Source organism: Centrocercus urophasianus, unplaced genomic scaffold (assembly GCF_019232065.1).
Source record: "Centrocercus urophasianus isolate 14NV4802_14NV808 unplaced genomic scaffold, USGS_Curo_1.0 seq_29, whole genome shotgun sequence".
In the NCBI taxonomy this organism is placed as follows: Eukaryota; Metazoa; Chordata; class Aves; order Galliformes; family Phasianidae; genus Centrocercus; species Centrocercus urophasianus.
Window position 1 is genome coordinate 12,356,291 of NW_024884855.1, and position 27,867 is coordinate 12,384,157.

The window sequence follows — 27,867 nt, forward strand, 5'->3', positions numbered from 1 at the left end:
TCTACATAAGAGTGGTTTGAGGTTGGTGAGCCATTTAAAAGAACTGGCCACAGGTGCACAGCTGCACAGACAGGACATCACCCTTAACTGCAGCATGTGCTGAGAAGCTCCCAGCTGCACCACAGCAACCACACCACTTCCTCTCTTGGTTCTTTACAGCTGTATGTTCAGCTGCTGGGCACTGATAGTGGCTCAGTTCCCTGTCCATGTGGGTATCCTGGCCATCCCCAGGGTTCCTTACTAGCTAGGAGTCAAGCTTTACCAGAAAGGACAAGAATTCACAGAGCAGCTTGGGAAGGTAGCATCTGGGTGCCAAATGCCCACAGGACAGTTCCAAAAAACTTGTCGTGGCAGCTTAGGAGGAGCAATAGATTTACAAAAGTATCATGAGAAAGAAAATGGGACTAAAGCCAAGCACTGGGTTTTATTCAGGACTTCTAGTCTAGCTCACTTAGCAGAAAAGTGCAACTGAAGGACATAAAAGTGAAAACAGGACAGAGGACACCGGTCAACTTCCACCCCTCCCCCCAGCACAGTAAGCGCTGTTAGAGCAGAGAAATGAGCAGCTGCTCTCAAAAAGGAAAATAGCCTGCAAGAATCAGGGAAGGGGTTCATAGAAGCAGCCAGAAAATAAAACTGGGAGGACAGCCCAGGAGGAAGGAAGCTTCAGCAAGCTGAGGGAGGAAGCAATGAAGTCCTACAAACTGCAGGTGAGGGTGAGCAAATAGGATGAGGTGGGATTAAGAGGGCACTCAGCTGGCTAAGGTTTGCTTTCAGACTGCAGTACACTGCAGTAACTCCCTGAGAAAGTGCCGTGTGGAGCCACAGCCAGAGAGATGGCATGGGAGCAGAGGAAGAAGAGGAGACAGAAGAGCTCAGGGGCAGAAGAGTGGGATATTCAAGAGCAAACAGAGAACAACCGCCAAATATCAGCAAGTCTGCACCCATCCCTCAGTGGCATTACTTTTCTGCGACTTACCACTGTCATCAGCTGTGGAGAAGGACCTAGAGCCCAAAGGGGGACATGGCAGAGACCTGCAAGAAGCCAGGAGCAGCAGCAGCATCCAAGGCAGCAGCCAGGGCACTGCCTGCCCTCAGGGCTGGGCCAGGGTCCACCAACAGGGATGCCTGGGAACGAGGAGCTTGTGAGGGATGCAGGACCCTCACACGGAGGACAGCCCACAGGACACGCTGTTGGAAGTCTGCCCAGCAGGCGCTGCGACAATTGAGGAGGCAGCAGCAGCCCCACTGCCCTCCTCGTCACAGCTGGCTGCCTGTGACACGTGGCATTAGCAGTGTGGGCGGCCCCAGGGCCACAGCCCTGCAGCTGCCAGCAGTGTGCAACCTCAGCCCTGCCAGCACTCCAACGCTACATGCTGGGTTTGGGCAGCACATGAAGGAGCACTGCCACAGCCTGCTTCTTCCCACGGAGGGAAAGTGGTGGGCAGGCAGCAGGGAGCACAAGGCTGCCCGTTTGGGCTGGTCATGGGGCTTACGGGGCCAACAGTGCTACAGCAACATGGGCAGCATATGGAGGCACTGCCGCAGGCCGATGAGTGCATAAACAACTTGTCTCTGCAGGAGGAATGACTCCCAGACTTACTTAGCAGGTGGGATGTCCTCAGGTGGAGAAGGAAAAGCCCATCCTAGCTCTGTGTTCTGCCACGGGCTGTGCAGGTTACCACACCGCCTGTGCCACAAAGAGCACTTCCATCCCCTGCAAGGAGGCTGCTGCTGGTAAAGATGCAAGAGCTCAGATTTTTTCAGTAAGTACATAAGACAGACGGTCAGTGCCATGGGAGCTTCCACACCTGTTCTCAATAACGACCACTGTCTTGGTCAAATTTTAGCCCACTAGTTATATTTTAGCTAACAAAGTTAAGTCATCTTGGTGACAATTTCTTGTTCCCAGGACTCACAACAGCTGTTAGGTGGATGCAGGGGCTTGCACACCAGCTCCCAGTAACTACTTCACATTGCTGTGTGTCAGCATGATCTCAACAGGCGAGGAAGAGAAACAGTTCTTTTCTCCTCAGGGAGGGCCGGGCTGAGAGTCTGAATCTCATGTGAAAGAAACTACTAAAACATGTAAGTACTGCATCTACCTGGGGATCTTAAGTCAATTCAGCACATGCATTTAGATTGAAGCACAACTTCTACAAATCAATTCAAAACATTGTGAGAGAACAGCACCATTCACTTGTTTTCTGAAAGATACCTGTGAATTCTTCCTATACATATTCAACTCTAGGATTAAAAGAAATGAATATACATATGTATTTAATTACACTGCTTCTAACTTGAGCACTGCTTCTCTACTGACAATACACACATGTTACCTGAAGTTGAAGCAAGGGTGAAACAGAAATAATTAAGGGTGGTATTATTTAATGTAGACTCATCTCCTGGAACTGTGGCTTTGAAGTTTTGGTACAATTCTCAGCCTCTGGATGCTAACACTGACAGTAGCCAGCTATGCTATACTGTGGACCAGAACCATTACTGGCATCTGTTTAAGAACGAACAAACAGACAAGGAGATTATAAATATATAACTATTTTATTTTTAATATTAAATATTTTTAAATTACAAGCAATTTATTGAATCACACTATGCATGATAATCAATATACAGTAGAAATTACAATTTAAAAATGTACACAATTTAAAGACATTTTGACCTGAAATTCATTAACTATGATATATTGCCATAAACCTCATACCTGTATTAAATTACAATAGGAAAACCTCATACCTATGGTTTTGTTACACAGTTTCTCATTTACAAATAGAATTAAACATATATACACACACATCAGTACCATTTGTCATTTAAGTTACACCTACAACTGTGCAAGTTCGAACAATTTCATAAACAAAACTAACTGTAAGTCATATTCAAGTTTCTGAAAAACAGGCTGCTGGTTTTACAAATACTTATGCTCAGTAAGTTTCTATGATGTTCGACTCCCCTCTACGCTTTTTCCAGTCTTGTACCGAAGCCATTAACACACAAGGATATTTCTGTATGACTTAAAGCTGAAGTAATTTTGTACACTCCGTTCTTAGTTAAGGCTATTTCTTATAAGGCTAATAAATTTTGATTCCACCAACTCACCACCTTTCATCAACCCCAACAAAAATAGCCATTCACCAACACCTGACAACGCCGACACGCAGCGCTTCATCAAGTCCTTCACCAACCAGCCTCCTGGCGAAGGAAGCTTTGCGTGCAACATAAAAATCTGCTAAAAATACTGATAAAAAGAATGAGGCTTAAATGGCTTTCATTAGTGCATCAACAAGGATATGAAACATGCTGAACTCAACCCTTCCCGTGAGCATGGCACTGCCACGAGCAGTTAGACATGCCACGTCCCTGCAGACAGGGATCTGGGAGAGGACAGGCCTTTCCATTAAGACTAAACACACTTCCCACTTTGTTGGCTTCTTACTACAGATCTTCATTTTTATTTTTGTAAATAAACTTCCTTAGGTGGGAAAAACATCAGGTTTCATAAACAACTTCAGCAGCCAAATTGAGACAATGTCTTTGGATAAAAGTATCGTACTAGGGAGGGAATTAAAATTTCAGCAGTCTGAAAAGAGATACATCTACTTCCGAAACTGAAACCATGCTCAAGTAGCTAGTGCAAGGATTTCATACAGTTTTAAGAATGATTCGTAACACATCACCTCATTAAACACAATTTGTGGAATTACCAGTTCATCTTCGCTGTGCCACTGAGTGCTAGGTGGATATATTGCAGTATTGCTAATAGTCGATCAGATGTTTACTGTAATTTTATTTGTCCAAAAAAGACCCTTAGGATTATTGCCATCTAGCCTTCTGGATTACTGAAATAAACCCACGGCTTAACTGAGGTGAGTCAACTTCACATATTTCTCTCCTCTTTGTATAGCTGAAAAGGACATTGCTTAATATCATACACATCCCAGCCCGTTTGGAAAATGTGCTCCTTTGGCAATTTGCTAGCAATTCGTCCGTTTGCACTAAGGGGTGAACTTTCAATCCCTATGTAAGATTTCCTTTAAACTCTGGTGAAGAACAGACATTGTATTTCCATCAAACCAAGGGAATTCCTGCTGGAAGGCTGCACATGTGAGAAACAACTGAGTTTCCAGAATTTTAAGGACCAAAGCGCACAACCAAATTTTAACATTGTGGAATACAAGCTTGTACTTCACTTTGGACCATACTCTAAGTCAAGCCATTCAAAATTAAGGCTGAACTCCAGGTCTGACACAGTCGTTTTTCACCTCCCAGGGCAGATAAAACCACACACCATCTGCAGACCGCTTACAGAGCTTCATACTTAGTTCTGAATTTTCACACTTTAGAGTGTGAGAATAATTGAACCTCGATGTGATACCTTAATCTAGTTGTATCGAGGAGTTTAATATTGAAACTCTGGAATTTCTAAGCAATAATATGTGCACGAAGTCAATTATCTGTCTCTTAACATATCCCAAGCAGCTCACAGCTTCCTTAAGCCCTTCGCACTGAAGCACAATTCTTACCAGCTCTGAACCTGAGTGCCTCATCAAAAAAGTTCTCACCAACACATTGGCAATTTTAATAACTTGACAGAACTAAGTCGCTCCCTTTTGGTTGGTGTGGAAGCCAGTCGGGCCAAGGGCTGGACAGTGCTGGAAAGAAGCAATTAACATATTCCTTTTCATTGAAAAAAAAAACAAAATGCATACAGAAGTATTAGACACCAACTTCACAGATCTGTAAATATCCAGTCCTCCTGCACTTCAGAGGACAAATGTTTTCAGGTGACTGGATCTGAACACAGAGCACTACCACCACCATTATACTGAAGCCCTGCCCAAAAAAAGCCACTAAACTACAATGCAATTTAAAGCCAGGTAAACTGTTCCTGTCAGTGTTTCCTACAGATCTGCAGCTGCATAAGGCATTCCAAGAGGCCAGGGATTTGTTTCTCAAATTTACTCACTTTGCAATAGTAATTAAGGATATTTTTTTTTTCCCCAAGCAATTTAAAGAATTTAACTAAATGCACAGGAGAGCACGAGGGTTCAAGAACCACGCTGTATTCCTTTCCCTACAGGCAGCTTCAGAGTAAACTTTACTATACAACATCTTTGGGTATGCATTTCAAGATGTACCATGGAGCCCTGCAGATATGTGACAGTAAGTCTGGCCTCACAAAGGGTGTAGAACTGGCTATTAACCATTAGTGTAATTCTTAATTGTCGGAACATCACTGAGAGGTAGATCTACCACAGGCCTCTGAATGGTAGCCCCAGTCTGCAGTCAGCAGAAGAGAGCTTCAAAATTCACAGAATGTACAACTGAAGGGCCAAACATGCCTGAAATCCAGTCTGTTTAAATCAGTCTTTTTTAGAAGATTCATAATTCCCAGTTTTGTACAGTCAATTTTGTTTCTTCTCTCTCCAAGGCAGAAAGTTGTAGTGCCAACTGGAAGGCCCTTAAGTGTGACACAGTCAGATGGAATTACAGTTCAAGCAGTCAGTAGGATCGTATTCAGGAATCGAGACATTATCTTTCATCTACAAATTCCAGAGTACATCATATACACTATTCCAGTTTCCTATAAAACATGAACACTAACAATCTATAGTCATCATTTAGAAATGGTACTGAATATAAGATTTCAGCAAATCTAACACTCGGAAGTTATGTACGTTTTACAAGTACCGTGCATAGCAAAGGCTACAAAAAGGACAAATCAAACTGGGTAACTGGGCCAATTCAACTTGTCTCATATTCCTCAAAAGATTTAACATTTTGATTCTGTACATCATCAGGAAATAGAGGAAGAATAATCCATAGTGCAATTGTAATAAGCAAAGTAACATGTAGTGATATCTTTTAAATAAATATGGCTCACTACTGATCAACTACCATTCATACAGTTCCAGCGACACAGCCACCTGTTGCACACGACAGTTATGCACAATTCTACAACAGGTGTATGTTCAAACATAATGAACTACATGGAAAAATATAAAAAGAATATTATACAATCTCATACATAAACCAGACTGTAGTGTAATTGCTTAACTTGTCTCTTAAGTTATCTGAAAAATACTTCAAGTACTTGAAAACAGCGGCAGAATCATCTTTCAGTAATGAAAAGCAAAATTGCACTGATTTAAAAATACATTACAAAGTTAAATACACATTCAAATTAATGTCCTGATTTAACATTGCTTTCAGTGTTTACTTTCATTTCTTAGGGCTTCTTGATTACCTGTGTCTCTCCAGGAGATCCAGAGTTCACACAAACAAGTTTCAGACACAGTCTGTGCGTCCTGTGTATGAAGTCCCAGAAAGTTTTTAACTATTTAATCTTTTTCTCCATCTTCACTGCTTCCTGTTGGCAGAGGGAAGGTGCAGTGAGATCCCAGCAACCCATCGCTGCTCTGCGAGACTTTTCCCACCCCCTGCCATGCTGCTATCACACACTCCTCTGTACTGGCTTATCTTTCTTCTTATCTGAAGCTTTCAACTACTGCAAACGCTGAGCTCCCAGATGCACGTGCACCTGCTGAAATCACACTGCTCAATGTCACTTCTCAGGGCAGCGCAGGATTTCCAGAATCTCTGATCTCAGTAAGTTACTGAGCAGCCAACATTATCTAACCAGCAAGCATGAAACAAGAACAATACAGAACTATGTAACTGATTACATTTTTACACTGATCATCAGAAAGGCTCAGCAATCACTAGTATTTTATAATGCAACATTTTATCTAGATTAATAATACGCTGAACTGATTCAAGTTTGCCCTTTTTTCCCCCCCTCTAAGTTGTCAAAAATGCATTCAAGCTTTAAAAAGCTTTTTGTTACATACAAGAAAGCTTCTGTTAATAGATTAGGTACTGGAACAGGCTGCCTAGAGAGGTTGTGCATGCCCCATCCTTGGAGGTGTTCAAGGCCAGGTTGGATGGGGCCCTGGGCAGCCTGGGTTAGCATTAAACGTGGAGGTTGGTGGCCCTGCACGTGGCAGAGGGTTGGAGATTCATGAACCTTGAGATCCCTTCCAACCCTGGCCTTTCTGTGATTCTGCTACAACTCAACAAACTGAACTGATTTGTTTAGCTTTCTGAACTGTTCTACTCAGCTTTAGAAAACACACTGCAATTCTTGAGAGAACATCAGAAATGCAGTTTCTAGAAAGCAATACATCAAAACTGTGAAACAGGCTTGGACAACTGTAGACAAATTCCTCATCCTGTGCAATGACAATAAAACAACCCACAACAAGGCAATAACGGGAATTATTATATTTATTAATTGGTAGCTTCAAAATAATAATTTTAACTAAATCACTTACCTCCTTGCTCTATATCCGAATCTGTAAGATGCGTAAGGGAAAAGCTTGCCATGTTTGCAGGAGAAATAGAGAATCTGGAGTAAGGGGATGAATGTGACCAGTTCTGTTCGAGAGTCCGGGCAGGAGGAGGCGGAGAGAAGTACTTGGACTGAAGAGGTGGTTTAGAGCTAATAAGGCTATTAGCTGCCTTTGATATAAAGGATGGCTCTGGGGAGGAGAAGTCATCGTCCCATTCAAAACCACCACCTTGGTGTAAAAAACAAAGGAAACAAGAGAAAAAGAAGCAGTTTACAGTACTGTAAAAGTCACATGATCTTAAAAGCAAGTCCCTGGAAGACTGCATTAGGTCAAAACAAACCTACTGTGCCTTCTCAGACAAGACCAAGTCATAAGAAACAACACAGAATTACAGAGGATGCCAGTGAATTCTGGAAGCAAAATTCAAACTTGGGAGGCTTTTCTACATACCACACAAAAGCATAATACTGACTTCAGAACACCAACTCTATCATGTAAAACCATATAACACTATGCTCAGCAATAAAACAGTCGAGTATGGGAAGTTAGTCATCTTTTGCCTAGGAACTGGCTAGGCACCTGTACACGGGAGCTGGTGAATGATTCTGCACCACTTTTCTTTCTTCTTCTACATCTCCTTGTTTATTAAATATATTTTTTTTTTCCCCTCAACTCACAGATTTCCTTGCTTTTAATCTTCCTCTCCTCCCATCCCACTGGGAGAGAGCAAGTGGCTGCGTGCCCACCTGCCTTCCCACACGTCGACCCACAGCATGCGTACACTCACAGGACAGAGCCTGGAGAGAATAAAGGTCACAAACAGAGCACACTGACAGTCATAAAGACTGCAGAGAGGAGTGCAGCACCTCCCCAGATGCAAAACTCAGCTTCAGAACCCTGAGGTTCAAATCTTGCACTCATACCTACATTCTGACAACATCCAGCTGCTAAAGCAAATTATTTGTACAAGCACTCTAACGAGGCCAAGAAGTGTCGATGTGCTGCAACATCCAGACCAAATGAATAAAAACAGCCTCTTGAGCCAACCTGCTGGGGTTTAGTCAGGAGGGGGAGGTCACAAAGACAACTTACCTGCAGTTTGATCTGGGAGGAGAGGGGAGGGGAGGGGGTCACAAGGACTTCTTATCTGCAGTTCTGCAGTTCAGTTGCCTCTTGAGACACATCAGCAGATAAGCACTATTAACTCCCAAGCTTTGGTAAACAGTAACATTACTGTCCAAGCCCAGCTGAAGTATTTGCTTCAGATGTGGAATTGAAGCCAGTACAGTACAGTGTACTTATCAAACTATGTATTTCAAGTGACAGCTCATTAAAACTATGCAAAGCACTCTCAACCTGTGCTGCACATAAACATTTTCAAGTACCTTCTTCATCTGTTGAGCTTTCTGAATTTGTAAATCTGTTGAAGTAACTAAAACCCGAAGATGGAGCAGGAGTGCTGTGAGAGCCTTCGCCGTTCAAGTCTGCCACACGGTTTCCCAATTCCTTGGTTGGTGTTTCCTAATGCAAACAAAACAGTTTAACCCTTTTGTACATGCAGTGTATCCATGCAGTTAGATGCCAGCTTTCCAAAATTTCTCATTTCCCTTTCAAATCTACCATTGAACAGAATGGCCTGCAAGCTCTTAGTTATAACCACGCAACAGAACTCTGAGTTCACTTTAAGCATATACACATACTTCCATTTTCTAAACAAGTTTTATCAACTCAATGCTAAAATGCATGCAGAAGTGACTATTTCAACATCATTTACAGTTAAAACATTTCATCTCCAATTGAACAGATATGGCTCCTTTATCAGCCATACACAGGCTGATATTGGTTTGGGTTTTTTTTCCTGCTTTAAAGCAGCCTACAGTCCTGCCTCCCAGCATTTTTTGTTGGCTTGCTTGCTCATTTTTGTACTCCTTAGCTCTAATTCAGGATGAAGAGGCTAATACTGCACGACTGGTACGTGAAGCAGCCAACATGTTAGAAATGGCAGGAAGGCTTCATAGTTCAACAACGGAGCAGTTTGATACATCTTATTTTTATCTTCCCCTTACAGTAGGATTATTACTCTACAGAACACAAAGAAATAAATACCACCTGTTTCCCACTGCAGATGACGACTCCTGGCAGTTACACACATCACCACCAGCATTTCCAAAGCCTGACAACTCGACTGTTCTTTTAGACTCACTGTACTGATGGAAACTCACACAACAGGATTGTATTTTAATGTTGTAGCAACTGCACAAGATTAAAAATTGATAGAGCAAATGGGAAACAAATCTAACCTTGGGCTGCACAAGCACATCAGTGTTATTTTATTGAATTTGAACAACACTGTATTAATAAAAAGTAGTACTGTCATCTAACTACTTCCCTCACCTTTTGATTATAGCTTAAGGTAAATTGTTTTGTGCTAATTAAGGCAAGATCCAGTGTTTTTACCTGAATAATAAACACATTCAAACTTAAGTCCTCACACTCCATTAACAGGTAGTCCACTTCCATAAAGCCACAACATTCCAGGAAATAAAATTACTAACAAAATCTAGTCCATAATATGCTGTCTCACACACCCAATTTAATCACAGTCTTACAAGCATCAGTGACACATGACTAAAACCAAGTTTCAATCTAGTGCATACAACCAGGGTTCAAAAAGCACTGGACATTTAGGACTTGGTAAGCAACCCTGTGCAAAGCAAAACTGCATTTGCAGTCACTGCAGCCATTCTATTGCCAGCATAAAACTGCACCTCGGCAGGAAGAAGTTTCTTTACACAAAGGAAGAACCAACATCACAAACAAGATCCAAGAAAATCAACTTGTAATAGCGAGCCCACAAGTATCATTGATCTATTCTCCCACTTCATGTTTAAAACAACCTTTTACTTCTCATTACAAAACAGATACCTGATCAAACAGATAGACCGTGACATCATCAAAGAACGTTACAGCTTTCTTCTCATTTTTCCAGTGCTCAGGTTGCCTTTCATGAAGAGGTTTGGGAAGTTTCAGTAAGCTTCTCAGATGTTTTCCATCGTCCTTGTCAGTAAGTATCTCGGGAACTTGGTGAACAGTCTCATCCTCACTGTCAGAACTCAGGCTGTGCATGTGGAAAGTCCTCATGTCATCCTCAGAATCACTGTTTTCATCTTCTTCATCTGCATCATCACCGTCTTCTAAATCAAGCATGCCAGAAACATCAAGCTTGCCAAGGTATTTTCCTTCAATATCCGGCTCTTTCAGCTTTTGTCCTTCATTATGGTAGAAGGGCTTCTCACTATTACTGGAATCTAAAGAATTGTGTATGTTATGCACAGCCTTAAAGTCTCTGTGTGAAAGAAGTTCTGACGTGTTGGTGCCAACGCAAGAGACGCTTTTACGGCAAGTCTCAGAGAGCTTCATTTCATCCCTCACATCATCTCCCACTGATATCTCCAGGGAATTCAGAGCTGCCTCAGTCCACTCCTCAGGACACCCCTGCACCCTTACACCCAGCTCTTGCATCTCTATCTTACGATTCAATTCAGGTTCTGTATTCTGAATACTGGTATCCTGGTAATTCCTTACATTGTGCTCTTGCGGTCTCTCTTCCAAACAGCAATCCTTCTCACTCTTATTCTCTCCTCTATTTGAAGAAGCACCACACGCAGTCTCCCTCGATAGATTTACAGTCTCTTCTGCTTTTTTGTCTGGCTCGGAATCATTATCAGAGAAATAGGCAGAGTCTCTATATGAATTTTGATTTGATAATGGAGTTATTTCGAAGTTGCTGTTCACTGCATCTAAGCAAGGTGCTGCTTCTGAAACAATGATGACTGGATTAGAAGGCAGATCACTGACACTGCTGTCACTGACCGCACACTGAGCGGTATCCCCATTGGAAGCATCCTCAACAATCACATGGGAAGTCCATTCTGGAGACTCCAGATTCTCTGTTTCATAGCCGCTGTCAGCAGGCTTATCAGGAGGCAAAAGTTTTTGAGGACTTTGAGCCTGTAAAGATTCCAAAACTTCAATTACATCTAAAGAATCCAAAGAATCGGGCGTCTCTAAGACTTGGTCGACAGTTTCCCTAGGAGATGGGCTGTCTTCCAAAAGGCTGTCCTGACTTGCGCAGTCTGAAGCACCAACAGAAATTAAGGTCACCTCTTCTGGAACATCCTTACAGTTCTCAAAATCACTTGATGTTTCTTGCCTTCCTTCTAACAAATCTTCATCTTTTTTGAATATGGGAGACTTACACTGCAAGTTTCTTTCTGCACCTTCCTGATCCCATTTTTCCCTATTAAGAGCTATTTCATCAGACTTGGACAGCACTCCCTGTTTTATTTGTGTATCACTCTGATCTGCTTCAGCAGCACTGCTGTAAGATGAATTCGTTCCAACATTATTATTTTTTGCATTATTGGACAGCTGTTGAAAGAAAGTATCAGTGTTACAGAACAAGGCTTGGTTGACTTCCACATTTGGAAGTTTCCCCTCATCCTTCAAATAAGCAAGACTCGTATCCTTATCGTGCAACTTACGCACTGCAGGTGGACTGGAGGATGCCGCTGTGTCTCCGCTAGTCTGAGACCGAGAATTCCTATCTTTATCCACTGCTACTGGGTTCAAGTTTTCGTCTTTCACAGCTCCAGAGTTTTCACGTATTAAGGAAAAGACCTGCACATTTTCAGCCAATACAGGCTCAGGCTCTACAGAGCTCCTACTTGAGGTTTCTAATACACTTTTTAGAACAGCTTCTGTTTTTTGCCCGAAATCACTGCTGGTTTTGTTAGACAGTACCCCTGTTAGTAAGTTTTTCTCTTGAAGAAACAAGAAGTTATCAGAAAGTTCTTCTAAAGTTACCAACTCAGACTGGCTAGAGATGTTTTCACATACAGAAACTGTTTTATTTTCAAAAGCATGACTAGAATGCTCTTTCTCACCAAAACCTGTGACATTTGTAACATCCGTGTTTGAGTTTGAAACGGTTGGTTTAAAGTCGTTAGGAAAATTATTTGTTTCAGCAAAACCAAGTATTTTTTTATTTGTTAATTCTTCTGATCTCTCAATGTCATTAAATATATTTTGGAAAGGACTTTCTGGACTACTGGTAGCAGGCAAAAATTCCTCTTTGGGATCTGTATTGTAGTGGAAGAAGTCCCCATCAGTGCTAGATTCTTCAACATCGAGATCCCTGAGAACCATGAAATGAGAACTTTTTTCTTGTACAGCTTCTTGATCCACTTCTGTAGTCAGTACAACTGATTGGTTATCGAAATTCATGCTGCAGCCACTACCTTTTTCCTCTAACTGGATATAGTAGTCGTTCCCAACTGAGAGTTTGTGTGCGTCAAACACAGGTAACACCCCAGGAACAGCCAGTGATGCTTCCTGACCACTTCCATCCTGTGCTCCTGGCCCCTGCTCTGAAAGGGACCTCTCAAAAACCTCCACTGGATAGAAAATACTCGTGTACGCCATTGCTTCATCAGGATTCACGTGACCACACTCATCAAAATGATCATGTTTAGCTGCCTCCCAGATATATTCAAAGCTGAGACCCTGGCTTGTTTCAGTTACAGTAAGAACTTCCTCCATCTCATGGCCAAGTCTATCTCCCGTGAAGTGATCTAGGATCGGAAATGCAGAATTATTTGTTTCTCTATTTGAGGTGTTTGGCTTGAGAGCGTTCCACTGCTGTTCAAAATCAATCTCCGAGTCCCTTTGGCTCTGCATGCGAAGGTAAGTTAGAAGTCTGTGCACTTCTTCTGCTGTTGGTCTCTTCTCTGGAGGTAGCCAGCAGAATTGCAGAACTTCATACCTATGCAAACAAGAAACGTGTTTCAACAGTTTCCACATGAAAAGCAATTTACAGTAATCAGATCATTAATGAGCTAAAGAGCAAAACACATTACTGACAGGAATTTGAATCTACAGCAGTTCCTCTCATTTTTCTCTACTGTTTCTTTGTCAGTAACTTGCCATAATTTCAACACACTTCTAAGAGAAATGGGTGATACAAAACATCTCCACCAGCTTTAAAAATAAGTTTAAAAAGTTGAAGTTTACCATCTATCAGAGTATGGCTGCTCCAGATGCGGCTTAAAAAGTTTCACCTGCTTCTCCTTTATGACATGGGTTAAGACCTCTCTGTCGGAGAAGTCCGAGTAAGGCTGAGCAGCATTCTCAAACAGCTCCCATAACGTCACACCCAGGGACCTGGAAAAGAGCAGCAGAATGACAGTACATTCCAAGAACTATTTTTAAATTGCTGTAAGAAAACAAGTGCTACACAAACAATTCACAAAAAACCACCAAACACCACTCTCCTATTGGCTCAACAGGAATGTCAGAATCCGTTCACTCATTTTAATTGCATTTGAAGGAAAGCTAGAAGCTCTTTGAAAGCAGTGCCAAGGAAGGTATTGAAACACAGAAGCTGCAAATGACTGATCTGTGGAAGAAACTCTTGCATATTAAAAAAAGTAACCTTATGGTCAGTACAACAGTGGGAAAGAAAATCTTTAGTCAAAAATTGCAGTCACAAGTTAGATCACTAGAAAGCAGATCTGTGTCAGTCTTTTTTAAACTACATCTTTGAAGCTGCAGAACTGGGAAGTGCTGTATTTGCTCAGTGCTACATGCTACATTAACCATATTTTCAGTGACTAAAGTTGATCCCAATTACCATAGAACTACTCAGTTCAGAAGAGGTCTCTGGAAGTAATCTAGTAGCAACTTGAACAAAACAGTTCTGTATAAAAGGCATTAAAATTTGGAATGCTTAAGGCCCTGGCTGCTGGTAGTTCAGATTAAGAATACAATCCAAGGAACTTTGCTTGAGGAATGCAAGAAAAAGTACTAAGATCATTTCTACACATCTTTCTGTAAACCTCGATTTACATTAAAAATAAAACAATTTATTGTTAATATCCTTGAATGCAAATGTTTTCAAGAACTGTCAGCCCAAGCCACAAATTCCATCCCTCAAATTTCCTTGGAATTCAAGGGGAACTGGATGACTTAAAAAAAAAATTCCTCATCAAGACTTTCTCCAGTCCCTCTGTAGCTCTTTGGTAACAGAGGCAGCTAACTGCAGCCCTCAAACATTACACCACGAAACATTTCTACCAATTAAACTTAGTTGAGTTCTAGTGGGATCAACTTCAGTGCGTTTTCAGATCACCTGCAGCTATTACATATTAATGCAAAAATTATTCACTACTTCCTTCCTCCACAAACTCTTGAATACGTTTGTCAAACAGAGCAGCTTTTTATTAATGTTTTTTTTCTGCTTTCTTAATCTGGTTGTTCTCACAGCACGTTTCTAAGCTGCTTTCCAAAGCAAGATGAAGTTTCAGATTTGTAGAGATTATCCTACCGTACATTTGATAAAGCCAACAAGCAGTGTACTTGGCCAACACTCAATTTAACTTTAAACATCATTTATTTCTTCATATAATCTTCGAAAATCTATTCCAAAATCTAACACTAAAATCATTTTTAAATTTGCTACATACCATATGTTACTGTATTTATTTTGCTCTGCTGATAACAGTTTGTCTTGAAAACTCGTTACTAACTCAGGTGCAGTCCAGCGGAGAGGAACAAGTTTCTTCCCATCTGTCTCAATATAATCTTCCTACAGTATTGAAGGAAAAACAACTGAAAAAACATTGAATCTACTCCCAGAACCTGACAAACTTTTCCTTAGCCTGGTTTTATGTGATCACTGTGTGCAAAATGGGAACTGAAATAAATCCCATTTTACCCAAGTAGCAGAAAGTGCTACAGAAGCAGCAGCACTCACTGCACAATAAAACCCAACACCAACTTCTTGTTTAGGATCTGCTACTCAAAACTTTTCAATGCATGCTTTTCATTTTTCACATTCTCAGTATTTTTAAGCATTTAAAACACTTTCTTTAAATGTCATTGCATTTTCTTTTCTTGAAATGTCAAAGTGAATTTTTGCATAACACCTGCCATTACCATTTTAGGACTACTGCACATTAACATACAAACACAGACATTTAACCTTAACGAGCAGTTTCTGTAAGCTCCACTTCTGGAAAAACCATCTATTCTGCTGCATGAGGCTTACTACAGCTCTCTGCCAGCTATACTCTGAACATCCAATAATCAAAGAAAAATCTACTATCAAATCACAACCTTAAAACTTTCTTGTTATGACCTCACGCTTCCAAACCCTTACAAAGAACTGGTAGGTGACCAGAGTAACTTACCTTGTACCTACTGAATCCTATACCATAATCTCCTACTTTGACATTTAAATCAGACGTAAGAAAGCAATTTCGTAAGGCCAAGTCGCTGCAAAAGCAAGCAAATAAATAGTGAGTCTTCAACCCAAAGAGAGACCAACAGGTTAAAAAAAGGAATGCTTTAGAGGAGTCAGGCCAGAACTTGGAGTATCAGATGAAAAAAGCCATCCTCCAAAGGTAACCAGTTACACACAGGTACACGCTACAAGAGAAGCAGCAGGATGCACCCAGTAACCAGCCACGTGGGGAGATTCATTTAAAAACTACAATTTTGAGCCAAACTAAATGCGATGATGGTTACTTTTACATACAAAGCCTAAAATATTAGAAAGCGACTTCAAATCAACAGTAGATTACATTGGCATGATTATACTACTGCAGGCTAAGACTAAATTATCAGTTTAAAAGCCTGACAGAATTCACACTGTCCTTTACAAACGAAGTCCAGGATGTCACGTGTGGTGGTGAAGGACCCTCCTAGAAGCCCAGACTGTCACAAATACATGCAACCACTGCATTCTGCTTATTCTACAATGCAGATCACACAGGACTGTCACAGACTGGAACAACGTCTGCCCCATTCACCCACCTGCCACTGCACGCCTGCCAGTTTCACTGTCAGAAGCAAAGGTTACCAACAACTCACAGCAGGTTTAAATACCTACCAACTTACAATATGACACTAAGCAACTAGTGCTATGTTACCTTCACAGCTAAATTCCTCTGAATAGCAGTCATGCATTACATTTGAACAAGAACTATGTGTCTGACAAAGACCATCAGAAGTACTCATGCATTTCATAGAAGCTCCTTTAATAATCAAATCCAAGTTCCTTTGGTAAAGGAAACAAAAGGCTCTTGAAAACACACTTGCAGTTTCTGCCCAGACCACAACCACTCTCAGCCAGCAGTGCTGCTGGAACAACATGAAGCTGCCTCAGCCCACCATGCAAACTCAGAAATCAGTGCAAGTGTAATGGAAGCGCACCACAAGAACTCTACCACTGCTTCTGTGTGCATTGAAAGCAAAATTTCCCCAGTGCATGCTCTAGAAACCACATGATCTCTTTACTTAAAGGAAGAAGGAATTATTTTTCCTTCTAGAATCACTGCGTTTCACAGGACAGAAGCCCTATGTAAGCTTGAAGCACACCCCAAAGCTCTTCAGTTTATTTCACACTACTTAAATAAATATCCTAAGAGGACAGAAATGCATCTTCAGCTGCTTGAATTTACCACTAACAACAAAATCACTGATGCTGGAGCTTTACCACTTACTCTGACAGCATCAGGATAGTGCTGCTAGAAGTAAACATTTACAATGATACTTTTGCAGATCCACAGAATAATTCATCAACTTTAAGTGTATTTAACTGAAAATGCCTTGATAGAATGCAATACCTACAAAGCCACGCTGCTGCAGTACAAGGAACAGCCATCAGTCACTGTAGTAGGCAAACTGGTACGACCTTCAAGTCATTTGCAGCGGTTAATTAAGATGTTTAACAGTGCTCAATTTTGTTGCTGTTTTATGCCATCACTTTAAGAATGAAGTTTAATAGTTTCCCCTAAACAGCACAGTGTGCACTGACAAGTTCTAGCACAAGTCCTTGATTTGCTTATAGAGATGATGGAAGTTGTATTTCTACGACCAAGAACGGACTGACCCAGAACCACCACCGCCAGGAAACAAAGCTGTGACACTAATGGTTCCAGGTAAGGCACATTTGGGGAGCAACTACTCCAATACTTGAGTCACTCCGAGTCTGCAGGGGATGTGTTCCAGCTCCTTCATGTGTCTTTAACCATGAGCCCTGGCATAAGTCAGAGCAGTTAGTTTCACAAACAGATTTTTTTCAGACCTCTTACAACTACTGCATTGTTCCCCAGTAACTGCACCATCTTTAACTACAAGTCAAGAAATTCTGGATTTCTCCCCCCAGACACTGAAACGAATATTCTCTCTGCTTATGGTCTCTACCAATTCTGACTAGCTCACTTCTGACGATCGAGAGGCTGCATGAACAGTGATTTAGTGAGAGATACCCTGCTTCAGATTTTTTCATTTTATCTCAGCTTCTCTCTTACTACATCAAGAAAGCAGCGACTTTCATGTTTAGTATCAAAGCTAATATGCTACCAAAAGTTCTACTTTGCTGTAAGCCATCAAAGTACAGTCAGACCTATCAAAATTCTAATTACACCCTCCCTTCCCAACAAAAGTTATTTAACTTGTCTAGGAATTAATCAAACCACTGTGTCTTCTGCACTGGCTTTGCAGAAAGCTGTGCTGTACGGGCTGCAGAGCCCAAAGGCAGGTGGGGCTGCACAACCACACCAACCAGCACCGCCTTCATGACTTACAGCACACAAATATGGACAAAACAGTCTTGAGCACATGCTCCTTTCAGTGAAAATATCCATATGAATTCTGAAGCACATCCTAAGTAATTGATTTGGAAAACATACCTATGCACAAAATTATGTTTATGCATTACAGCAAGTCCAGCAGCAATCTCACATGCCATTCTCTGTAGCAGCATGATTTGTGAATCTCCTCTAATGTGGTCCTGCTCATTGCAGATATAAGTTTTCAGGTCACCCTGTAAAAGACATTGAAAATACTGATCAGTGCTGTGCATTGAGTGAATCTCAAAAGTATTTAATGAAAAGCCACCTAACAACAAAGCTTTATCAGTCAACAAGGCTAGCACTAGATACAAACACATCTGTGCTTAATAAAGAATCTCAAGTTTCCCATCACCACCAGGATACTTAGGGAAGTTATCCAAGGCAGATGGTACATCCTTTTAAGGGTTTTTAAATCACATCATTTAGTAATTAACAGCTACATTACCACAAAAAAAACCATAACTGTCAAACAGTAATAGCTTCCAGTAAAAATATGAGGAGCTTCTATTTTTAAACAGGATAAGTCAAAATTGCAAGTGCTCCCATTCAGCAAAGCTGACTGGAATACACAAGGGGATGGGAGGGAGAGGCAACAGTTTCCACCATTGCTGGCTCATCAAAACTGCAGGGACAAAAGAGCACAGTAATACAGCCCACTCCCATCAAGCAAATGGCTTCAGAAGGCATTTTTGTTTTAGAAGAAAATGAATTGTATGGAAGATGCACAATACATTCCATCAACTTATTTCATTGGTGTAACATTGTGATTGGGCTCTAACTGCACGAGTCACCTGTGCCTCAGCTTGGACTTGGAGGGAGAGTGAAAGGAGGTCTTGAGGGTGTATAGACAAGGCAGCAGTCTATGCACTGCCTAAAATGTGCTTCTTTACAGAAGAGCAAAAATCACTACACTTAAGTATTTAAACACATGTAAGCACACATCTGCCTTTCCACCTTGCTTGAGCAGAGCTCAGGACTCCCAGATGAGCAGAGTCCATAACAGATCCCCTATCCCACAGCACAACACACCCAAAGTCAGCCCTAGGTGGCAGCACGCTGCTGAGGAAAGGCAAACTATCAGTTGGGAAACCGTCCTCACTATTAGAACAGCAACTGCCTGCTTACAGGTTGTCCCAGTTGCATTAAGTTCCTGGGATGCCTCTAGGTGCACAAAGGAATTACTTTTTAATTTTTAAATGCATTAGTAGCAGCAGTGCTGCGTGGCATCCCCTCGTTAGTAAGTAATTCATGTAGACACACATTCTTATAGGAAATACTACTTGCACCAAATCTAGCATCTCAAATCATATCTGTTGTTTTCCCCATCCTATTTAGAGCAACATTCAAGGGTGAAATACAGAATTGCTTTTTGGTATTGGTTTAAGATAATACTTATGCCAAACCTGGGGGATACTGATGAATACCTTCAAGTGCTGGACTGCCACCCGGATGGAGCTGCACAGGCTGGAAGAAGGGCTCCTGTACCTCCTGGTCTGCAATGCTGCTTCAAGCAGGAACCTGAACTGGAGAGCTCCTGATGTTCCCTTCCAGCCTGAATTATCCTACACCTCCCTGCCTACCAGCAGACAGCAGCAATGCAACAACAATATTCATATTATATGAGCCACAAAACAGCCCTTCATTGGACAGAGGTTTTTAATGCAGTAAACTTCAAAGTTTACACATTTGAGTAAGTACTGCTATGCAAAATTCCCTGCTCAGATACCTAAATCGCATTTCAGGAAGGCTCCTCTCTTTTCTCTTGGGAATCAATGAAGAACTAGATTATACTTTTCCTTCCAACCCCTCTCAGTTCTAGCCAGGATCAGTTCAGCCTTCTCCGTAAAGCAGCCCACAACATAGTGAGACTTATTCCTACCACCGCCCAACCACTAGAAGCCAGGGACATCATTTATCTGCAATATTCTTCTGTAGCTTTCCAGGCTGTGCAAGTCCACAAGGACACCCAAACAGCTGATGTGACTCTTCAAACCAGCAGGTACTGACAGGAAGAGTTTGAGAAGTGTAAAGAAGTTGCCAAACTGTGCCCACACAACACTCCCCACCAGCTGGAAAGCTACCTGCCAAGCCACACAACACCACATAATTAAGAGCATGAAAATATTACTTCTACCTCTCTACTCCTCCAACACTGCTCCATTGCAAACGTACCTGTAATGACTGCTGTTAAAATATTTGAGAGTGGTGTACACTATACATCCTTCACATCCTTAGAAAGTTGTTACAGAATATGTAAGTTTAAGAAATATTAAGCAGTTCTCAGAACAAGTCGTCTTTGGACCCAACAGACATGATTTCTGATGCTGCCAAAATCTATCAACCCTCCATTTTTCTCTAGTGATTATTAAGCAGATTGTTGAACTTTGGGTAAGTTTTCGTTGCAAAGTTGTTTTTTTATTATTATTATTTGAGAACAATGCTTTCAAGTGGCAGTAATCAGAAAGGCCAAACAAAAGAAAGAAAACTACTGCAGGCAGGCACCTCCCAGTAACAGCACCCCTGAAGCAAGCCACTGGCATTCTGAGCAAAAGCTGCATGCTGCTGATCTCATCTGCCTGGGGAATTGTAAAATATTTCTTCAAGATCCATTAGACAGGCAAATCAGCCTCAGCATATACGTGCTACCTCCACATTTGAATAACTTTCCCTTACTCATAAATTATGTCCACTCATTAGAGGAGTTGCTGTGCTGACAGAATGCTGGCCATGCATGACCAAGTAATATATCAAAGTTAATAAGCCAGCTACCACTATTTTTAACCTGGCTCCTTTCTACAGCCTTTGATAGCTGGCTAGTAAGACAGCACTAACACACTAAGCAACCTAATGCAGGATCTTTGAAGAACTTGTTATTTCTTCTGATAATTGTCAATTAACAAAGTTAAACAACTGTAATACAGATGAAGAAAAATTAAGACTTAAGCCTTCCAATCATGTATGCACAACTGCCTGCTTGCTTCTTGCTCAGCTCTTTAAAACAAGGGATGCAGAGCAGCTTGGATTACAGCACAGAACATGCTAAAAGCTAGCAAATGTAGCTACTGTGTATACAACCAGGCTGTCCTGAGGAACAGAAATACCTTGAGGAGCTTTTATGGCCAAGAAAACAAGTTACTGAGCTCAAGCGCATTCAGTGCTGCTACCATAGCAGTCAGCTCTATCTGCACTGCAGCTTCCAGTGCTTCTGATCATCCTTCTGGTGTCAAGGACCCTGGGAGCTGCTATACTCAACAGGGCTACCTGAGCAGCAGAGCCAACATCAAGAGGCCCCATAAAGGCTACAGATCCATACAGGAGAAGTTGCAAAAAGGAGAGATTCTATGATATCCAGTGATTTTGAAGGAGCATGAAGAAATCGCCCTATAGACACAGCTCTGAACAGCAGACACTTCTCATTACTCAGCATACCAACTTGCAAAGAAAAATCCGCATGCCTGGAAGAACCTCAAAGAGCTTGACATCTGAAGAGAGCTTCCTATACAACCCAGCCGACATATTCACTGCCTTTATACTAAGCCATCTCAATCATATCAAGCACCATAGATCAAAGCAGTTTTTTTTTGTGGTTGTGTAAGTACATACAGCACCAGTAACACCAGGTGAAGAGCTTCAGCACAGCACTATACTGCAACCAGAAGAACAGCACGTCCGCCATCCTCATTCTTTGAACAGCGCGCAGCCAGCAGACGCTGGAACCTTCAGCCAACCTCAACAGCCTCCTTTCTTACAGCCTTCCACCTGAACAGCTTCATACTGGCACATTTTGGAAGCACCTCCATACTCACTGGACTGCCCAATTTCAGGGAAAAAAAAGCTACAGAAAAATCTCTCACCTCTGGTAAGATCACTTACTAGAGCCCTGAAAAATCCAAGTAACTGCCATCCCAATCACAATAATAAAAGCAGCTTTTAGAGTATAGCCCACTGAAAATAAAAATGAATTATCATCAAACAACTGTCTACAAAGGCAAAATACCTATCTTTTAATTCCAAACTGTGCTGTCTGCCTTCCTGCACATCCCTCCCTCCATCACATCTCTTGTCCCCCAGCACTTCAGTACTGCTCCCTCCCACAGAGGCTCAAACACCACTACAGAAGTCAGTGATAGAGATAACTGAGCTAACACTGCACTCAACAAAATCTCTGCATACAGCTATTTTGAGTGAGCTCCACCTGGCCTGCCCAGCCCTGTGTATTTGTGCACACAGTGAATAAAGCACCATCATCTCCAGCAGATACTCAGTTCTGCTAAGTATGAACACTTCAGGTGAGCCAGGCTTTCAGTATGGAAGTCACGTACAACACACTACAACACAGAACACTCTAAAAAACAAGTTTTGGTTCACTCTGAATAGAGTAAGCAAGACATCTATTCTCCATTTCACTGACATCCAGCTACACACAAATGTACAGAGCTGCCGTTCTGGCTGTCAGGCTTACTGCCCCCAGTTAAAGTGAAAACCTATTTTATCTCCTTAAGTCAAATCCTTTCCAGATTACTCTGCAGGATCATGACAATTTTTGGCACTAATTATCAGGCAAACCAAGATTTTTTAAAATATATACTTAAAGTATGGCAATCTTCACGAGTGACTCCAAATTCAAAATCAGATTAAAACATGTAAATATTTAAAATCATGGCAGTAGTTAAATCTGGTTAAATATTTAGATGTGTGTCTACTAACAAACCTTATATTCTTTTTAAAAGTCCTTTTAAAAGAAACTACAGCTCGAGTGCCAACTCAAAATCAGTACAATGTATTCCAGTCCTGCACACTGAAAAAAACAAACACTGTCTGCTTCACCTTCAGCATGCACTTTGGAGACCAAGACCTAACAATTCACCCTGATCAACCATTCCAATTCTTTCTCCCATAAGAAAAAAAAAGATTTTATCAGCAATTCTGTCTCATTGGTTCACCCAGCCCATAAAATACCATTATTTAAGGCCACAGATTGATGTTTTTACAAGAAAACTCAAAGTTCGTGCCCCCACTGATTTAAAATGCCTGAGGCATGCAGTGCAACTAGAGCCCTATTTGTATGCCTCAACTTAAAGAGAAGCTCTGTAGTGGTAAAGCAGGTGAAGGACCACACTGAATTTTATAAATACAAACTCTTTTCTTCTCAAGGACTTAGAAACACACATAGTCACCTCTGAGACCATTTCTGCCTTAACATTTTTCAACTTGGCGTTCAATATTTAGACTACAAACGCTAAAAGCAGCTATTGAGCCTATTTTCAGACAGCCACCTGCAGCTCCGAGGGGTTTGTCTGTTTTGTTTTCAATACTGTGCTGCGCTACAATAAAGCCATTCAGGTTCCACCGCCACGTCCAAATTTTAGTTTGTGAGGTGAACAACAGGCACAGCCCCCAGGTCCCACACACACAGCATCCCCTTCGTCACAAAGCTCGTGCAAATCCCAGCACGTGCCCAGGAAGGCTGTGACTGAGCAGGATGTTTGTGCAGTTACCCCTCCCATCTCCAGTGGCCTTTGCAGCAGCAAGAGCAGCACAGAAAGCAATGAGCCCACCCTCACTGCGCTCTTAGCTCTTCTAAGGTGTCCAGGAAGCAGTGCGAGGTAGATGCCAATGTTGGGAAGGAAGGGAAAGAAAAGGACAAGAAAGTAGGAATGTGAGTTAAAAGAACACAGTAGCAGAAAGGATCAGTAAGAGCTCAGGATGACACTGAAAACTCCAACTACTGGAGTACAGTCATTACAGATTCTGGAAATCAACACAACATCCAATTTTAGCTGCATGGCACAAGTAAAATTTGGGCACTCTGGAGGGGGGAAAAGGCAGGAGGAAGGAAATCCTTCCAGTTCCTTCAATTAATATTTGCTTAGGAGTCATATTTATGGCATGTTAAAGTTTCACAGACAGCAAACAAAATTTAGTACGTGAGCTTAGGACGTGACTGAGCATGTGTGTGACACTGGACTGCAATAGGAAGTGTTGTTCTACGACCTCCTTTCACCTCCAGGCTCCCTGTTACATGACATAGGTAGGCACAAGAGACTAATAAACTCGTCAGCAAAGAAAAGATAGATCAGCTAGTTTCTTCCTAAGAACATTCCACAAGAACCCATGATTTCTATGATAAATAAAAAGAAATTTAAAAAGCTGCACTTCTGCCATTTGCCCCTGAAGCAAAAAAGTGTTTTCTGAAATTCTGGTTATTTGAAAAAAATTCCCTGAAGGAAAAGTAAGAATACTTCCGTGAGTAAATACATGACACAATATTTACACTAACAGAAAAACAGCAGCAGCCTTCTGTACAAGTGCACTTACCAAGTCACAGAACTCAAAAACCAGGAGATAAGGAATGGCTTCCACACATTGCCCAATACACTGGAGAACATTTGGATGCTGAAGAATGCTGCAGTGAAAACACAGTTGAAGTCAGAAAGGCTACAGTATTCACTATTTTCAGTATAACATAACACACTGAAACCTCAACTGCAAGTTTCAATACAGAACTGGAGGCAGCATGAACAGAAGGTGCAAGCATCCAAAGACAGATTCTCTTTGCACCTTTATATCCACTCTGTACTGTGGCAGCAAATCACTGAAAGAGGCTGAAATGTGCAGGATAGCAAAACCACAAAACCGACACTGCCACAAACAAGTCACTCCTCTGCTCCCACCCCCAGCATTCCCTCATACTAAAACTAAATGTTCATGCACTATGCTTAAGGAACTGATCTGGCTAAAAGCTAAACCTTTCTGTTAGCCAGGGTAGTTCCCAGACAGATCAGTTTCCTCTTCTAACTTTCATAAAAAGCACTCGTGCCAATGCAGCAGAAGGCATGAGATTTCATCTTCTGACAGCTGCCAACAATTTAAGCCCAAATGCAAACTAACTAGAGCAAGAGAAGGAACTGAGAGAAGAAAGCTCTCCATCACCCTCATTTGTAGCACATTTAGGCAAGATAAGCCACACCTTAAGGAATGCATGATACTCCTTTCTCTATTCCACTCATCCATAGAGCTCTCTGGAGGACTCTCATCATTTCCAAAACATAAGAAGAGAAATTACCCTCCCTTTAGCATGCACCAAACTCCTCTCTAGTAGGTAAAGACCCAATTTCAGGAAGCAAATCGTACAGAAATCTTTCAATCATAACACACAAGGAAGAGAGCACCAAGCACTACTATTTTGTTAGCATTTTCTTTCAGACTAACCATTCCTGAGCTGTGCAGTACTACTGGACAGAAGTTAATGCCATTCTGAGTGCTTTATTTCTGCACTGCAAGCTTTGGGAGCAGAATTCGTTTTAGCACTATGCTGTATTTAATTTTTTTGAATATGGAAACTTCAAAAACTTAACTTACACATGGTAACACAACACACTGCCAGTTCTACCTCTAACAGGAAGTCCAAGCACAAGACTTAAAGCTCAGTTCTTAGAAGCAAGTACTTAGACATAGGGTTGGTTTGCAACACCAGGATTTTTCTGAACAGCTGCAGCAGAATATCTGATAAACCAAAGTGTTTTCCAGTCATGAACAAATAACTACCAACCATTTAAGCAAAGAACTCATTATCTAAGCAAACTCAAATCTTGTTCATTTTGGATCAGTTGTATTTCACACCTTAGAGACAAGAATTTAATTTGTAAGAAAGGGCAAGCAGAGAAATAAAACTTAAGAACCTGTGTAACTCATAAGCAGTAGCATGAAGTGCTTGTGGTAACCAAGTTACAGAATATTACTTACTAGTATGGCTCTCCACTTCTTAAAAACTGTTCTTGCTCCTTGAGACCCGCACTTGCTTTTAGCTCCTTCACTATCACTCGTGCCACACTACTGCCTGTGTAGATTTCTCCAAGCAGAACCTGAAAAATTATAATCACTGTGCCTTTAATCAGAGGCCAAAAAAATGAGTTTCTCTACAAAAAGAAACAAGAGCTAAAAACATATTGCAACACAGATTTTCTGGCTTGTCAATGCGTGTAGATGTCCATACTTCATAAATCCTGACAACTCATTACCCATTCATTTTCAGAAGACTCCCCTTCTTGTGAAGAGCATTTATTTACTTAAGACTTTTTCCTGGAAAGCATTGGCAGTAACAGAATGCATGAATTCAATTCGATGGAAGTGAGATCTGTAGATACTAAATGGCTTTGTAAGAAGCTACGGGTAAATTAAAGCAGTAATAATCACAGCTAAAAAGTGCAAGCAAACCTCATTTCTAATGCTATTACTTTGAAGGAAATACACTAGTCTAGTTACTTTGGACTATAATTCTAACTGCAGTACAATATTAGAAACTTCTCACCTTTCCAAACCAGCCATTTCCAATTTCCTGGATGTAGTTTAGACTCTGACGTGCAACTTGAGACTTTGATCCATCTGTCATACACAACAGAAGAAAGGTTAGACACACCAAACCACTCAGATTGCCAGTTATCCAACAGTGGAGGAAACAATACAAGCTCTTACAATATTTATTCCCAATGATACGCACACTTTCAGGCTGAGCACCAAAACAGACACAGGCAAGAGTGAAGGTAACGTTGTGACAGTAGTGCTGGGGAGAAACTTCTCAGCTTCCAAACCACTTGTACTACAGAACCCCACTGCCACCACAGACTATCCTTACACACACACACACACACACACACACACACACACACACACACCTTTCTAACACGTTCAGTAAGAAAGTTGAATTGCAATCCCAACATCATACACCATAGTTGGGCAAAGCAAATAACCCACCCAGAAAGGTTACCTATGGAAACAGAATAAAAACTAAAACACTCACTGCTTCTACATTTGAACAGTTAAGTTAGGGTGACCATTTTAAGAGAATAGGTTAGACTGCTTTATTCTTCAGCCCAGCTGCCCTACTTACAGCTACCATCTGGAAGGAGGACACTTTCTGACTAAAAATAATGTACATAAAGAACAGAGGCAGAGGACAGAAAACAAGACAAAAAATCCTGGCAGAGGATGGACAGCAACAATGGCAGACTGTACTATAGAAGAGATTCAGCAGTATTTACCTCTCTGCTAATTAGCTAGAAATACCAATAAAGAGACTTAGTCTCTTTTTCCTTTTTTAAACAGAAATTGTCTTAAGGAATACATTCCCAAAATTCTTTCACATAAGCAAACTAAAATGTCCTCTTAGCATTACCACATCTACAGCATGAGAAGCTCACAGTGACACTACGAAAGTGATGCAGCCCACACAGTAGCACTGCTGTCAAGTAAGAGATTTACTCTTGCTCCCATTTAAGGCTAATGGATAAAATCCAACGACAACTCAGCCATGAAGAGAACTACTACAGAGCAGTAGTAACATCCCAGAGCAACTGCAACCCCTGATGTGACACGTAAAGCAAGGAGTCTAAGCTGATTCAAGCCACACTCCTTCTGTTCAGCCACCCTGCAAAGCACCCGCTCCAAGGTAAAGCACAGAGATTTCATCCTGTACCCCAGATAAATTTACTCAGTTCACATCTGTAACAGTCAAACCTGCACAGCAGGAAGTCGAGCACGATCAGCTACACAGTGCTGGAGAATAAATTCCCTACTTCTCTTTTCTCAGTGTAAAATTTATCTTACCTGCACGAGATGGAAACTGGGATGGAGTTGGTAAAGCAATACTGGGAACTGAAAGAGTAAAAACTTCTGCTGGAGACTGAACAGACGGAGTATCTTCTGCTGGGGGCGCGAAATCTATTTCATCATCAAAGTTATCTTCAAATTCCTGAAATAAAATCTCGGTAATTAAGCTAATATTTGGCTTAAAATTAGCA

General features: G+C 41.4%; 1 protein-coding gene across 1 annotated transcript in view; it reads right to left on the reverse strand.

The window, feature by feature from the left end:
• Window positions 1-2,540: 2,540 nt before the first annotated feature.
• The window catches only part of LMTK2 (lemur tyrosine kinase 2), a 33,856-nt gene continuing 8,529 nt past the window's right edge, over window positions 2,541-27,867 (reverse strand). The window contains exons 3-14 of the mRNA XM_042828184.1: window positions 27,674-27,818; window positions 26,379-26,452; window positions 25,814-25,932; window positions 24,386-24,473; window positions 18,125-18,258; window positions 15,620-15,704; window positions 14,894-15,015; window positions 13,443-13,592; window positions 10,296-13,194; window positions 8,756-8,891; window positions 7,353-7,598; window positions 2,541-6,388 (exon numbers count right to left, since the gene is read on the reverse strand). Coding sequence (XP_042684118.1) covers window positions 6,360-6,388; window positions 7,353-7,598; window positions 8,756-8,891; window positions 10,296-13,194; window positions 13,443-13,592; window positions 14,894-15,015; window positions 15,620-15,704; window positions 18,125-18,258; window positions 24,386-24,473; window positions 25,814-25,932; window positions 26,379-26,452; window positions 27,674-27,818 — 4,227 coding nt within the window. The 3' untranslated portion in view covers window positions 2,541-6,359. The remainder of the gene's footprint in view (window positions 6,389-7,352; window positions 7,599-8,755; window positions 8,892-10,295; window positions 13,195-13,442; window positions 13,593-14,893; window positions 15,016-15,619; window positions 15,705-18,124; window positions 18,259-24,385; window positions 24,474-25,813; window positions 25,933-26,378; window positions 26,453-27,673; window positions 27,819-27,867) is intronic.